At 34.7% G+C, this 17637-nt stretch overlaps 1 protein-coding gene across 1 annotated transcript; it reads right to left on the bottom strand.

Annotated features, from left to right (window-relative positions):
- Nucleotides 1–5228: 5228 nt before the first annotated feature.
- On the bottom strand, nucleotides 5229–17565 carry LOC148284350 (uncharacterized). Its single transcript, XM_088241368.1, has 9 exons — nucleotides 17391–17565; nucleotides 15327–15466; nucleotides 12968–13169; nucleotides 11918–12096; nucleotides 10015–10226; nucleotides 8455–8602; nucleotides 6977–7633; nucleotides 6485–6681; nucleotides 5229–5437 (listed from the first exon to the last, which is right to left on the bottom strand). Exons 1-9 carry the CDS (start codon nucleotides 17508–17510, stop codon nucleotides 5367–5369), a joined length of 1926 nt encoding a protein of 641 aa, XP_088097494.1. The 5' UTR covers nucleotides 17511–17565; the 3' UTR covers nucleotides 5229–5366.
- Between the last annotated feature and the right edge of the window lie 72 nt (nucleotides 17566–17637).

Raw genomic sequence — 17637 nt, forward strand, 5'->3', positions numbered from 1 at the left:
AGGTTTCACTGTATTCGCATTTCCTTGTTTCGTATTTCTATGTCATTACCATAGCTAAGACATTTGTTGTCCGTGTGTTTATTCAAGTGCTTTAAAACTGTAAAAAATAAACCTTAAAATTTAGCCCTACCCTTTACCTGTATCTTTGATAAATTTGGTTGTATTTACAAATGAAACAATGTATCTGTTCTGTTCTCATACTAAATTAGGTATTGCTGTTATTTCTTTGACATTTGTACATTAACTCTTAGTAGTTTTATTTTGACTGTGACTTTAAAAATTATCCCAGAATGGAATGACCCAATTGTGACGAATATGATGATTTTTATGTATTATTTGTTTGTATTTATTACTCCTAAGTTACTTTATAAGTGAATCTGTGATTATTTTGACAATTGTAAATCATTTTATGGTGTGTATTTTCTTTCTAATGTGAATATTTTTGCAGCTAAAACATTCCTTGTCGCAAAGTACGAGAAGTAAAAAATATAAAAATCAAAACTATGTATTTCTTTCATAATTTTTTGCAGCTAACGCCAAATTTTTAGTGACTTGTGACTAGTTTTGACAAGGCAATGACGTTCTGTTGAAATAGAAGTACTGGTAGTTTCAAACTAACAAACAACCACACCGTATCCCTGTAGGGATAGTTAGAGGATACAGCCGCCTGCCGAGTTTTAAATTAGGGTAGGCAGTGGGAAAAATAACACTTTATATAAGGTTTATCCAGAAAGTTTGTATTTCTTCGGTACTTACCTATTGGAGTTGATGCCATTATGAGTTAGCTGAGTGTCGTGTATGCTTCGTAGTGCTTGTTTGAATGCCGAATAAAACTGAAAATCTCGCTGCTTGTGAGATAAGGAATAACGCGAAGAACATTAAACCGTTCTACATTCATCGACATATCTGTAAGGTGTATGGAGTCATGTGATAAGTGATTCAATGACACTCGACAGTTACTATAGCCAAACTTTGATCCCATGTTCAAGCTTAAACAAGACGCTCGTCTTCGAGGCCATGGTCTCAGGCTGGAGAAAACAAGATGCAATCCACGGAAGCATTTCCTGAGCATTAGGGTTGTTGATGGTTGGAATAAGCTGCCACAGGAGCTGATCTTAACGTGTAGTCTCAATGGGTTCAATAATAGACTAAATTTGTTTTGGAAAAGTTAAAGTGCGCCAACAACTTGCTTTTGTTAAACTTGATTTAAGTAAATCAGCTTTAAGCTGCTGCTTGTTTAAAATTAATATGATAATTATAAGAATAATAACGTTTAGGAGATAGGTGAGAGTTGAATGAAGGTTGTGATAACGTGCAAAGCGACAAACGAAGTGAGCGTCCCCTTTTATGAAGAGTTGATACAAAAGCTTGCGCTAAATGGTTGGAGTTATGTAGAAAAGTATTATAGGTCTACAGGTTTTTCACAATAAATTACTTTTCTGAGTGAAACCCCTAAATTAATTTTTTTAAGGAATTGACAAAAAAATGTAAATGGAGGAAATATGTAAATAGAGGGAAAATGGGAAAGGAGGGAAAATGTAAATGGAGGGAAAATGTAAATAGAGGGAAAATGTAAATGAAGGGTAGTGAAAAAAAAAATTCAGCAAATAATTTTTTATAAAAAAAACTATGCGGCAATGTTTGAACCATTTTTTTATAGCAACTTTTTGAATATCATATTCATAAATAATAAGTGTCCGTAAAACACAATAAACCATTAAACTTCTTAGATTTTCACGGCCGTTAAGATGCACAATAAGTTTTTCTGGGTTATTATGCCGTGTGTCGTTCGTACTTTTTACCGACGTTTCGGATTGCGTTACAGCATCCATCATTCAACATCAACCCTGATGATGGACACTGTAACGCGATCCGAAACGTCGGTAAAAAGTACGAACGACACACGGCATAATAACCCAGAAAAACTTATTGTGCACAATGAACCATCTTTAAAATTATAACTGAAACACGAAAATGGCGGCAATAAATGTTCGTAAAACACAATAAACTGTTTGCAAAATTACAATTAAAAAAAAAAATCGAAAATGGTGGCAATAATTTCATTTATCGATTTAATTTACCAACAAGTTGGTATAATGATAGAGACTAATTTCAGACTTGTGCTATCAGTTTTCAGTGGGGATTGCAATTTTTTCTGACCATCAATTTAGTACAATGATTATAGATTAACTTCTCTCTTTGAGTTGTCATTTACACGAAAATGGCGGCGATAAATGTTCGCAAAACACATTAAACGGCCTTTAAATAATGATTGAAGCTGACTTCAGACTCTCGAGCTGTCAGTTTTCAGTGCGGATTGCAAATTTCTCCGGTGTTAATTGCAGGAAAAAAACGTGGAACTGGGTTTTTAATGTACTAAAAAATTCAATGTGACTACAAAAATGATACTGCGGAAAAACGCAAATTACGGGGACGTAGTTTCGGGGTTTCACTGTATACAACAAGTAACCTGTCAAACGGAACTTGCTTTCAGAATATACCTCGTATTTTTTTATGTTACGTGAAAAACCCTATGTCGGGTTGTTGGCTGTAGTCAATGATAAAATTACTAAAGTAACCGCCTGTAATACCAAACTGATTTTGTCAGAAATTAAAATAAAATGAAAACAATTTAATCTATGTAATATTTTGCACTGAAATCAAACTTTTATTCTGGAACAATTCTAATTTTAGCATAATCAAGAAAGGAATTCTGCGTTGGTTTGGACATGTATAGCGAACGGGCGCCGAAGGAACTGTTAAGGTTTACAATGCGAATGCCCAATATGAGGAAGTCTGAGAATGACGTGGCATGACGAATTCCAACGAATACTTGATGATGGACGTGTCGAAAGCCAGAATAACAACATGAAAAGATGTATATGAATGTAGAGAAAGCGAGGTCTGTGTGCAAAGATATGTCATTCTATCCTATCGGCCTATCCGTACGGGAAAACGGCGTGATGGTCAGTTGCTGTATAATTTATGAAATAAAGTAATATTTTGCGAAAGGAATGTTTTTATGATAGCTACAACCTATCATGTTTTATTTAATACTTATTCACAATACGTATGTAATGTTCTACACATCACCTTAAAGGATGAAGATATTTCGGAATAAAGACTTTACCAATCTAACTGTTTTTTCCATTGTAGTGTAAAGTGTGGCCGCACGCAAAAAAATAAAATCCATAAATAAACCACTTTCTACCCCCCCCCTAAGAGTCTGAATAGCGACCTAAGAGGCAATGAGAATTTAACAAAAATGTGTCTAGTTGTATGAAATTTTATGTGTTTTTGACATTTTTTTATTTCATTATTCCATGTCCGCTCGCTAGTTGGAGCATATGGTGTCCACAAAGATCCTCCAAGCATCTCTGTCGGCTGCCAGCTCCTGTGCATCCTCCAAGTCAGGTCGCATCCTGTGGTTCTGACACGAACAGCCAACAGTGGACGTCCAGGACGTCAAGAACCTGATGCCTTGTAAAGTAGGCAAGCGTGGTTAAGGCTCTCAGGAGGCATCCGCAGTACATGGCAAGCCAACCGTATTGCCTCCGCTTGAGTCTTCAACTGTCACAGTTGTCACCGGAGTTTGCTGCGGCCGTTCTCATATTACTTCATTCCTCACAAAACCACCGCACACCCAAGATTCTTCCGAGACATCTATTTTCAAAACTCAGAATTTTTCTGTTTTAGGCCCTAGTAAAGTTCCACGATTCGCATCCGTAGAGGAGAATAGGCGTTTTATAGGCGGCATTTGGTTTTCACCAAGCAAATATCCGATCTCCAGATCGCCTTCATACTGTTAAATGTGGCGCCTACTATTCCTAGCCGCACTCCCAGTTATTTTTGAAAGCTGCCATTTTCCGTAACATATACTCCCAGGTATTTGAAACTCGACCCTTTTGATGATTCGGTTTGACGGAGTCAGGGGATTTTGGACATCGAGGCATGAAGTGTTACGCAGTACATGGATTTTTAAACCCATGCATGCGGAGTACTTATTTAGGCTATCTACAGTGGCCCGAAGACCCCTGATTGAATTGTCAATTATAACCGCATCATCGGCATACTTAAGGTCGCAGAGTTTTCGAGAGGAGGAGATGACTATTCCCCGATCTAGTCTGCCGTCAAGGGGAGGAGATACGGTCTGCTAGCCCATATACTGCGGATGCCTCCTGAGAGCCTTAACCATGCTTGCCTACTTTACAAGGCATCAGGTTCTCGACGTCCTGGACGTCCACTGCGGACTGTTTGTCGGCAGTTTATGTCAGAACTTCGGGACGAGAACCTGACTGGGAGGACGCAAAGGAGTTGGCAGCTGATTGAGATTCATGGAGGCTCTTTGTGGATACCATATGCTCCAACTAGGGAGCGGACATGGAATGATGATGATGCATGTTCTTTAATACTGACCCTTAAATATGGGCCCTGAATTGATTCCCGTCAACAACAAAAACAAACCATCATGTTGTTTCTCCGTAGGGGTAGGCAGAGAGGATAGAACGCCATATCACTCTGTCTTTGCATACAGACCTCGTTTCTCTACATTCATACATCTTCTCATGCACGCACACCAATTATTCCTTCTTTTGACATGTCCATCTTCAAGTATTTGATGTCAAGTCTTTCTCGGTCTTCCTCGTTTTCTGCATCCATCAACATTCGCATCGTAGGTCCTTTTCCTGTCAATATAAAAAAATAATCAATATTCCGTTTGGACCAATCTCTGTGTCAGTAAATCTGAAACTGAATTCTGTAATTCTTTAAACCGTAGTTAACCTTTCCCTTACTGTCCTAAAAACACCCGCGCGTTACGGTGCTGTGTAGTCACTACACATAAAAAAAAAGAGATTTAAAAAGGGAAAAATTGAATATTTATAGGGAATAGCTTTAGTTAACCATAATTTAATTCAAAGATGATAATATTTCAAATCTAACTGCTGAAAACATGAAAAAACCATTGGGTATCGTTAACGACTCGGACGAAACGTGCACCCGCGCCAACTTCCCGAGATCTACTAAGTCCTCGTAGAAATGCTTTTTTGTGCCTAATAAGTACTTATTATTAAATAACAAATTATTTCAGTCGATACGTAAATGTGTAATGGAGGAATACTGAAAATCTAAACCCAATATTGATTATATTTATAAAGATATTATAGTTATTAGACGCCATGTGTACTAGCTACACATCACCGGGGAGGGAGGGTTTATAAATAGAGTAAAAAAAAATATTTTTTTATTTTAAAATATTATTTTCCATGTTTGACATGTAGTTTTAATAATAGTTTAATATCAACACATACAAAATAAGAATTTGTAAAACATAATGGACACGATTAGAAATAACAAACAATATATATTTAATTTTCTTCTGAAGACATTCGAAGCCTTTTCTTTTTAACATAATGCTCGATACGGTTCTCCAGACTCTCTGTAAAAATACATCAACATATTATTTATTTATTAACGGTTTGAAGAATCCATTATAGAAATAAAAGACGAGTGATACTTTAATCCTCAAATTTGGAATATCACTCGTCTTTTATTTCTATAATAAATTACAATGAACTTCGATCAAGAATTTTCACTTACAAACTTAAATGTCTGAAGAGTCTTTTATATAAACTACAGTCCTTAAAATATAGCTTGATTAGAATGACAGTAGTCAGCAAAAGTGACGACATAACTTTGTAGTAATGTCTAAGGAGTGATTTATATTGACACACAAAAAATCATTTGTATCTGGTATAGTAATTTATTTTTTTGATACAATGCTTGACATATAAATCTTCTAATTTTCTTGCCTCCTCTTTCACAGTAGTAGCTGCTCAATTGTAGAATAATCTACTCGCTAATGTTAGAGACGGCTCCTTCTTTATTTACCTTTAAATCAAAATTGAAATGTCACTATCTAAATATCTGAGTGGTTCCCTTCTCCTTCTTTCTCCACTCCACTCTTCATAGTAAAGTGTAAATTTATTTTTTTTAGTTAATTCTTGTTATTAATTTTGTATAAAATTATAAGATTCAGTATAATTCCTTAGAATATGTCTCTGTACTTGTAACTTTCTTAAACTGAACGGTTTGGGTAGGTAGGAAAAAATTGCCTTAAGGCAATATGCCCGCCCTTATGTATAAAATATATAAAGTGTAAATCAATAAAATACTGAAGTGAAAGGTGCCCACCCCCGCGACGTGGACGCGCTGAACGAGACTTACTCCAGTGAGAACTGAGAAGGTGACTCAGCTCTTAGGAGCCAAGTTGATGGTCTCGTATAACAGGTATGCCCACAAACCATCGCCCAAAACCAAGGGCAAATATATTTGCTCATATATTATTATATATGAGCAATAAAAATTAAATTAACATGGTTACAAACATAAGTAAAAAAACATTTTAAGAGAACATTAAGTGGACATTTTTTGTGGAATCTTGTAGTGGTAAATTTACTTTTACTAGCATTAAAAATTTTCTTACCACAGGTAGTTCTCTTGAGTAATGGCTGATAGATTTTTGGAGTTACTCCTTGTAACAGGCTATCGGTCTGATGCAGAAACATGGGCTTGTCACTACCAGCCTCTAAGTCTTGCGTTAGGCTGCTCTTTGGCCTCCTCGACAACTCCTTGCTGTAAAGACCTTCCAAGTCTTCAATTATGTCTCGGATCATAGATGCTCTAGAATTCAACAATTATTTATTGATAATTTAGATAAAAAGTATCATTCAAACAGTTCTTAGTTTATTTTTTGTGGCTCTACACGCTCACCGATACATTAGCCAGTACACTTAAACAATACAATCTAGTGTTTCCTGTCAATCTCCAACCTCCAACAACCATGCAAATCCTACATTTCAACGTTCCCCTGGAAAATCCTACAGATTGATGTAGGGTGATCTAGTGTGTAACATTTTATAATAAATACTTGATACGTTTAACACAACAAAATGGAGTTCAATAATTTTAAACTTACTGTATCGCAGACTTTGTCCATTGCGCTTGAAAATTCTTGATCACAATACCCAAATCTTCCAGATCTACCTTCCACCAGTCTTTCTTCAGTTCGAACTTTCCAGAAAGAGCCATATTTTCATCATCGGAATGCTGCATAGGCTCTGCGTCTGTCAAAACCCTACTGGGATCATTGACACCAAAATTAATACTTTTTACTTCGTTATTTTCTTCGTTATCATTTTTCTCAATAGCATCGGAACTTTTAAACTGTTCCTCAATCGCATCTAACTCCTTACAGCTTAAGTCATTCAATAAACTATCCTCCTCTATTGTTAAGTCTGTTTTAAAAGCGTCATTTTTAACAGAATTTTCATCAGTCAGCAGGTTCTTAGAAGAATCAATGTGATTTTCAAAATTTTGTATTTCTTTGGATTCCAAATTGAATTCCACAAATTTTTCTTTAGCTGATTCTATGTTGTTAAAAACAACATCGTCTGTTGTTTCGGCAATGTGTTTTGTATGTTTTTTAGAATGATCTAGATATTCTTTCAGTTGTAAATCCGGTGTGATTGTTCTGTTTTGAAATGTGGTTTTTTCTTCGTAGTCATCTAAAAATTCAAAGGCGCAGTGGAAAAGATTAAGTGGCAAATCAATTGCCATGTTGTACTGCGGTTTCCTGGAAGAGAAAAATATAATGAAATTAAAATAAAGCACAAGTATTGTTAAGATATATGTCATATCAACGGTAAAAAGGCTACACTATAGGATGGGTGTGCGTGAGCTGATTTGAGGTTAAATGAGAAAGATGGATCACAATTGAAGTTATTTATTAAGTAGTTACACACGGGTTACATCCTATTATTTCGTATAGAAATAATTTACAATACTGAGCACTGGTGAAGAGCTGGCGGCCAGGCAACACGAACTGTCAAGATGAAATGTACTGGATTCCTTCGACGTGCGGTGTTTAGTAGACTCGTCCAGGCTGATGTTACAGCGGACTACGCGTTGCGGGCCAAAGCGGGGTTCGGACCTGCCACCTTCACGGCTGTTGGTGTTGCCCGCCACAAAACTACAGCCGAAATTAAGTTAAAACACCCATAGATCGATGACACACACACGTGCCAAATTACTTTACCGGAAATCTAGAGCATCGATCAAAGAAAGCAACTTAGCATATTCTATTTGACACATACAGCATACATACATACAGTATATTGTGGAAGACCAACTTCTCATTGTCAGGAATTTACTAACTCATCGTCAGGAATTTAACTTCCTGACGATGAGGTAGTAACCTCGAAACCGGTCAAAGTATAACTCATAATTAAAGTGGTTTATAAAAATGTATAAGCATGTAAGTGTAAATATTTCAGTATAGATAAAGTATCTTCATCGGTAACACTAAACAAGGTAAATTAAACAAGTTTAGAAAAAAAATTGTATACATGTTCTATTTTTTTCGATCAGACGACGTGCTTTATCATAATTATGTACCTTGGGTTAGTTTTGACGTCCAGAAGCTCGGAGATTATAGAAGGATCCTCGTAACCAGCTCCAACAAGGAACAGTATCCCAGCCATACACCGAATTTGGTGCCAGAGAAAAGCGTTTGCAGTGACCATAAAGTAATGCATACTATAACCTAAAAAAAAAAATGTTTTGAGTATGTCCGAGTGTTTGTAGACATGCTGGATTACACTTTCTAGGGAGTTATTAATATTTATTGCAACAGAGAGGGAAAACATTTTTGTAAAGGGAATTTAAGATCTTATTTTATTTTTATTTTGTTTATTATATATACGGCCTAAGCCAATTACAACAGTTACATGAAGAAACATGAATACAAGAAACTGAACAAAAATAACATAAAACTATGTAGCAAAGACAGACAGGGGCAATACAATAATGCTATCCAATATATTCATAAAAACGAAAGACATAAGACTTAGAGCATAGAAAGACATAGAGCTAAACTATGCCAGTCCAACTTCATCCCACACTGTTTTAGTGGTGAAGGTATCTACGAAAAGCCGGAAGATCTATCCGAAAGAATTCCAAGTCGTGTGATTATTTTACTAATCTACACATTCTGGACATTGGGGCATAAAAACATAAGTTGCTCTTAGAAGATTGAATAAATAGCAGATTTTGACTTCTGATGATACGGTTGGGAACATGAAAAGAAATTGATTTCAACGGAGATGGGACATGACTTATGGCATTAAGTATTTTGAAAATGCATATAAGGTCCATCTAATTCTAGTATCTTAATGAAGGAGTGAAATCCAGCCTGTCTACAAACATTTAAACATGCTCAAAACATTATTGATTTAACTAACTGGTATAAGAAGTATAAAAGTTGAAAAGTATTTTCAAGCAATGCCTAGTAGGTGAAATACTTAAGCCACATGAATTTCACCCACATCAAGCTCTTTTACTTCACAAAAGTCAACAGATCAGTCTTACGCTTTAGGTACCAGTCTAGAGACTATGAAATATTCTAGTGTGAAAACACCCTTTTAAATAAATATTTCACATCAACCATGTCGGGAATCAAACCTGAGACCTCTTGCATGGCAGGCTAACGCGCTGACCATTACACCACGAGGCCGACAAATTATTATTTCATTAGTGCCTGTATTTATTATAAGAAATTGTATTTACCATTGTTAGAATGGACTGCATAAGTCCGTCAAATAAATAAAATGGCCATTTAAACCAGGCAATGACAAGTCATACCCCGTAAACGCCTAGACTTCCGTATTTCCTTCTCTGAAATGTTTTCCATTTCTGTTGTAATTTGATCAAAATAAATTAATCAAAATACACAGTTCAGTTCAAACTTTTTTTTATTGAATTACGTTTATTATCTTTTTTTAACAAGAATTTTTTGGAAGCAAATACTTGATTTCTACAGTATGTTTTCAGTAAAATTATAATACTCATATCGGCCGCTCAACAGCATTAAAATTTTGCTAAAACATACTGTAGAAATTGAATATTTGCAACCATCTACACAGTAGAAGACGCCACAGGTGAAAATGTGTAAAATACCTCTGTCTTCGTCGGAGCCTGGTTTTTCCGCCACGATGCGCACACTTTTGACATGGCGTATGAACGCTGTGACGCCATTGGCCACGTCCATCTTGCAAAGGTTCCTGAAATCCCCCGAGCCTTGCAATCGCTCGCAAGCATTTGACATTGCGTTCAAATCCAGGGAGCCTTGCGGGAACCAATACTTGTACGTGCGTTGTTTGCAGTCAAATCTATTGGTAACAAATTTACAAGGAAAAATAAAATGAGATAGTTTTAATCATCGTTATAATTATTAAGCCGGTGGTGTAGTGGTCAATAAAAATTACAATTTCTTTATCTACTACATACATACTTAAGTAATAGATTTCTCTGGATTATGTCTAGTCTGCCTAACTAGGTACAACCTGTTTTAAGGCAGACATTTTTATGCAAAAATAAACAATAACATCATCATCATTCCCTTTCCGCACCTAATGGGGCACTATAGGGCACTGCATTGGACACCAATCGCTGTGTATCTTTATCGTTTTTATTACATGTAGGCAAGATGATCAGTCATACGCTTCAGGTATCAGTCCAGGGATTATGAAATATTCTAGTGTAAAAACACAAACATTATTAGTAGAAACAAAGTGACTTTAATAAAAATACAGGAGTTAAAATCGTACATACAAATAATAAAGGGTTCAAGTAAATAATATGGAAATATTTCACATTAAGAAAGCTTTAAAAAATAATGTTCCTTTGATCAATAATCAAACAAACTTCCAATACAGTCCTTTATACGATGTTTCACTGTAATGGTCACCCTATTAAACCTATTAAGCTTATCCCCTCCCTCCATCCCCTCTACTTCTTTCATTAATTCTCAAACAGCAGACTATTTTCATAATTTAATCAGTGCATGTTTGTCCTAATTAGTGCATGTGCTTATTAAAATGCGTGTCGTGTTGGTTTTAAACCGGTAGACATAGAAAAGTCGGTAAGTGGTTTTATCGAATATTAAATAACATTTGGTAAAATATTTCATGTCAACCATGTCGGGAACCCGAGACCCCTTGCATGGTAGGCAAATGCGCTGACCATTACACCACGAGGCTGACAATAGTATAGTATTAAATGGTATTAATTTACTTATTACTAAATAATTATTTAATGATTTTTTTACATTTGCCAATGAAAGTATCTGTTTTTTTTTTAGTCCAATTAATTATGGATAACTTATATAGCGCCATTTTCGTAATAAAATACCTCAAGGGCGCTTTACATGGTGATTTTATTGTTAAGTTAATTTAATTGAAGCTTTTAAATTTGTAATTTAATTAAAATAATTTATTTTGTAATTTAATTAAAATAATTTATTTTGTTGTCACGTGCTACGGATTTATTCAAATGATTTAGAGAACAAGTGGGTTTTAAGTTTTTTCCGAAACATCACTTCACTTTCACAGCCTCGCACCTCTGCTGGGAGAGCATTCCATGCCATAGGGCCTGCGACCGCAAATGCGCGTTCACCAAATTTAGTGCGCTGTTTGCGTAGAGGTATAATAACTTTTCCTCTCGCCGTAGACGTAGCTGATCTAAGCGTGAGACGCCTGTCAGCTTCAGTAAAATATGTTTTGCGGTAAAACGTAGCGTAACATTACACAAAATCATCTTATTCGCGCATTGTTATTATTATTGTTCGCGGTCTGGCAACATTACGTGGCTAATTCACGCATGCAGGCGGGATGTCAGACTTTTGGACACAGTGCGATGTACGCAAATATGATTCTATGCGCCCTTCTGGTATATTGTAATTCTATGGGACACAACAAATGTTAACACACAATTGAAAAAAAAGAAATGTATCACATAAAATAAATCATTTCGTCCATTTGACACATCCAAAATATTGTTGGCAGAAGAGTGTCGATGGTACCTTGCGCTGTAGTATTCTCCAACGTCGGACATGGGTGCCGGGAGCCACGCCACAGCCCGGATGTCCTGCGGCAGGAGCCGGTTGAGGATCTTGCAGTACAGTAGCTCGGAGGAGCATCCACCGTCGCTGGCCAGCTGCTCATCGATGGACAATCGGCTGCGGACTTCGATCGAGATAATCTTGAATGAAATACAAAGCAATAAAATAAAATTTATATTTAAAGCACTAAATTTGCGGTAATTTGTCAAAATCAAAATTAAAACAGTTTTTTTTACTGACCGGTTGTGAAGCAACACGTCGTGCTCCTTTTTAGAGGTAAAATTAAGAATTAAATATAAATCCCATTTTATAATTTCAAATAAAATGTAGCAACTTTACAGAAGAACCAGTATGCAGCAAATTAACAATAAAAAAATTAGTTTAAATATAAAAAGTATTGAAGTAATAGAGGCAAAGTATCATATTATAAACAGTAAAATAACACTTAGTACACTTTTATAATTTAGAAAAGAAGTGAAACAAATATTACTTTTTTCAAAAAATGTAACAAAAAAATTTATCAAGATACGCTGCGATTGGTGTACCAATGCAGTGCCCTATGCACCATTAGGTGCGAATAGGGAATGATGATGATGATGTTGCAACAAATTTATATCGGAATAACTCCCGGGTCTCCAGGGTATCCAGTAGGTCTGCGAACATTTGGACATACTCAAAACATTGTTAAAAGTACTTTGTTTTCAATCACTTATTTTGTCGAATTTTTTACAAACAACCTAAAACAAACCTAATTTATTTCTAAATTTATTTCAACAGAGAGGGAAAACATTTTTGAGAAGGGAATATGGAAGTCTAGGCATTTACAGGGCTTATGACCTGTCATTAGCTGGTTTAAGTGGCCACTTCTCAAAAATGTTTTCCCTCTCTGTTGAAATAAATTTAAATATGAACAACTTCCTAGGGAGGAAATCCAGCCAGCCTGCAAGCATTTGGACATAATCAAACATTGCCAATTTATTTCGTTTAAAAATAATTGTTCATTCAACCAACCTGTCCACTGGCCGAAACTCCCTTGTCCGTTCTACCACAGCGATGGTAGGAAGACTCGGCTCTAGATTTGATAAGGCACCCCTTCTCCAGGGCGCGGAACAGATGAGCCTCTATAGTGTCGGGAGAGTCGTCTTGGACTGCGAGGCCTTTATACGTACCCCCCAGGTAGGCTATCCTCAGAAAAATACGCCTAGTTTGATATCTGGAAAGAGGAATTAACAACTAAATGATAAAATAACTTTTGTACACTATGTAATGAGGAAGTTCAGTGCTATGGTAAAGTAAATTGTAAAAATTATAGAACTTACAGTAAAATCTCGTTTTTACGTTCCTCGTTTTTATGTTTTCCCGCTTTTTACACTGAAATATGTAGGTCCCATTTTTTTCCATACAATCATTAAATTTTCCCCCCAACCAACGTTTTTTACGTTTTTCATAACCCCGGTTTTACGTCGAATTTTTTTCATAACTCATTCGATCTGCCAAAAGACGAGCCGCGCGCCGCCGCGTGAATGGAGAATAAAATCGAGGTAAATAAAAAAATGTGTAAATTATTGTCTCTAACTAAATTCAAAGTAGGTGCAGTGTAATTGACCATTTTGTTTAAGTGTCTAATTTCGACATTTTACGAAATAGTGACATGCAGTTAACGCATGTTTAGGAAGAATAAAATAAAATACGACGCAGAAAGTTTAAAAAATGGCAATATAAAGATTATTTGATGTTATACACACATAATGTGAAAAGGAGACATTTTAAACAGTTATCGTAAAAGTGTGAAATAGTCCGCGATGTAAATGACAGTTGAAATTTTGTGGTGCCATACTAAAAAAAGTAATACCATATAAATCAAATTTCCCAATATTTAGGGAAAAAATCGTTGTATGCATTTTATGCAAATTCAAATTTTTATTTTCGTGTTTTCAAGGTTAAGTACCTAGATAAAATTATTTATACATGTATTTTTTAAAATTTAATAAAAAATAACACATTGCAGTTTTGTTTGAAAAAATACAAAATACTTTGAATTACATCATTGGTAAATATGAATAATCCCCAATCATGACAGTTCTTACAATTTTTCTGCAGTAAATTTTGTATAGTACATTTTTCATTTCCTCAATTTAAGTTTTCCCCAGTTTTCCACTTTTTTTGTTGCTCTCTTGAAAAACGTAAAACAGGGGTTTTACTGTAATTGTTTTTATTTTATTTTATTTCATTGGAAAGCCAACAGACATTTATACATTTATAAGATACAATTATACTATAAATACATATCATCAAGTCCAATTAGAGGCTTCCACATAATATTGTTATTGTAAATGTTGTCACATCAAAATTATACATTACATAAAATAACTAATCATAATTACTAAAAATGTAAATGTAATACATGTTATTAAAAATATATCTCCTTTTGAATATTGGTCACACATTTGCACATTATAATATATCATACAACTATAGTTGACCATACAGTGTACATTTATAATATGCCTTCATACAGAACTGCACATAACCTGCATATTATAGGCTGCAGATTCAAAGCGCAATATTACAACTTGATTTTTTTTTGGAAATTTCATTTTTAAAGGATTTTAAAGATATGTTATTAATTTCAATACAATTTAATTTCTGATTACACATATTGCAGGTTCTATTAACAAATCAATTTTGATGTATGACAAAGTGCCACCGTTTTCCCATAGGGGTAGGCAGAGAGGACAGAACGCCACATCACTCTGTCTTTGCATACAGACCTCGCTTCCTCTTCATTCATACATCTTCTCATGCACGCACGCCGATTATTCCTACTCTTGACATGTCCATCTTCAAGTATTTCATGGACTTGATCTTGCGATGTTGGTCTTCCTCGTTTTCTGCATCTTAGTCGTTCTTTCGCTGTCCATTAGCTCTACATGTCCAAACCAACCAGCACCCCTTTCTTGATTCTGTTGATAATGTTTGTATCAGCCTCACACAATTCACGGATCTCGGCATTTGTGCACCTATCATAGATTGTTTTACCACACACTTACCTGAGATATCGCATTTCGACTACATTCAACCTAGTTGTGAACTTCTCAGTCTTAACACCCCTAGTAAACATACTACTCAGATACACAAATTCTTCTACCTGATTCAAAATATCTCTCTTCATACTGATCTCACATTGAGTTATACTTTCGTCCCTTTCAAAAATTATTACTTTCGACTTATCAACATTCATTAGCAAATCGCTTTTCTGGCATACATCGTAGACTTCTGTTGCTAATAATTGCAGGTCTTCTTTGCTGCTAGCAAGAAGCAAAAGGATTAACTTCCTTTTGTAATCGAGGCTCAAGTGTATTTCTGTTACCTGCTGTAGTCAAAGTCCCGTGTCTTTTTTCTATCACTTCGTAAATCGGCTTTTCTTTGTTTTTCGTCATTTTTCTTTGCAATTACATTTTTCAGTTGTAAATTGCTGGCTTGTAACTGGATCACAATATTTACGAGCTCCTAAAAACAAGGTTTCAATTTTAACTTCTCTGGTGTCCGGGGAATGCAGAATACAATTCGAGTTTTTTGAGTTATTTTATTTATTTATTTACGGTTCCATGAACCTTTCACATATTTACAATAAAACCGGAGAAAAAAAATACAACAAAAAATAGCATAATATTTAAAAAAAGAACAAAAACATCGAGAAAAGTATACAATGGTAAACAGTATTTGTATATAAAAAAAGAAATATTACATCTATAACAAATATAGATATTTACCCGAATAAAAGAAAGGTAAATTAAAGAAAATAGCAGTTTTAAAAAAGAGGGAGAGAAGGAAAAAAAAAGAGAAAAAAAAAAAGTGCTTCAAAAGGAAAGTTAAAAAGTTTACTTTATGGTTTATATAAATATTAATACTAAACTATAATAAATTTAAAAAATAATTATACACACAAGAGTAAAGAGTTAAAACAAAAGTGAAGAACTAATGATTATTTGAATTTTAAATTGTTAATTCTTTTTCAAAACACAGGACTTGATCATCAGTGGCGTGGTATAAAATAAATCTAAATCATCACTTTATTGATTTGCAAGTCGCTGCATGCAAATAATCGGTGAATTCAATGAATAATTAGTACCATGATGATGACTGTAAAACAAAAAATTAAGTCTTTTGGTCTATGTGGAATAGGAAAATTTATTAAAGTTAACAGTTCGGGGCAATCTATTTTATTATTTAATAATTTATAAATAAACAAGAGGTCATTTTATGTTATATGTAAAAGGGTTGATGAAATTGTAATTTCGAAAATTTTATTTTACTTTATTTATTATATAGACGGCCTAAGCCAATTACAACAGTTACATGAAGAAAAAAATGCAAGAAACTGAACAAAAATAACATAAAACTATTTAGCAAAGACAAACAAGGGCAAAACAATAATTGTATACAATTTATTCATAAAAACAAAAAATCTAAGACTTCGAGCTAAACCATGCCAATCCAATTTCATCCCACACTGTTTAGTCGCGAAGAGATCTACGAAAAGCCGGAAGATCTATCCCAAAGAATTCCAATTCGTGTGATGAATTGACTAATCTACACATTCTGGACATTGGGGCATAAAAACATAAGTTGCTCTTGGAAGATTTTATAAATAGCAGATTTTGACTTCTGGTGACACGGTTGGGAACATGAAAAGAAATTGATTGCAACAGATATGGGACATCACTTATAGCATTAAGTATTTTGAAAATGCATATAAGGTCCATCTCAGTTCTACGTCTCTCCAATGAAGACAGATTAAGAGATTGCTCTATTTCAAAATAGGAATAATTACCCCTTTGTAATCCGAGCAACCGTGCCACTTTTCTTAGAAAACGGTGTTGGACAGACTCAATATGAGTCCAGTAGAATGGAGACCAAATAGGAGAAGCGTATTCTAGATTGGGTCGAACTACTGTGCAATAAAGAGTTTTGATGGTATTAATATTTTGGAAGTCCGCCGTCACTCTATTGATAAAACCGAGAAGTTTGAGAGATTTGTTTACAATATTATCAATGTGTTCACGATAGGAGAGTTGACTATCTAAAGTAATGCCAAGATCCTTTATTGACGAAACCATTGAAAGGGAAGTATTTTTTTGTTTGTAGTTGAATTATATAAGTTTTTTTCGTCGCGAGAAAATATGAAAATTTATGAACAATAATTGAAGATAACTCTATTAACATTCCATTTTACGGGGCCTTGGTGTTATTTTTTGCTAACCAGCGATATTATACACACAACAATAATAAATGCTATTTATTTCTCAAATTAATATTTGAATTAAAAAGTAAAAGCCATTTCGGAATGATGTCAGATCAAAACAAAAATGAAAACATAGTACATATAACCTAACTGTTGAGGACTTAAAGATTTGAGCCAAATTCAAAATACCTCTTTAGATAGAAGGATGAGTTCTTCTTTTGATAAATACTTGTTTTTATTTCGATCGACTTTTAACTTATTCATTTCCACGCCAACTTTTAATGTTTTGAGGAAAGCCGCGCGATCCATAATTCAAAACTTCAAATTTTGACATAAGTCACCACAGATAAAATAAAAATAATGCAACAGACGATGAGACAATAGACGACGCTAGTGATGTGCGTACCATACCCCGTTGAATATAAACAAAAAAATA

The sequence above is a fragment of the Micrasema longulum genome, unplaced genomic scaffold, assembly GCF_059751315.1.
Source record: "Micrasema longulum isolate JH-2025_06_02 unplaced genomic scaffold, ASM5975131v1 h1tg000128l, whole genome shotgun sequence".
NCBI classification, from domain to species: Eukaryota; Metazoa; Arthropoda; class Insecta; order Trichoptera; family Brachycentridae; genus Micrasema; species Micrasema longulum.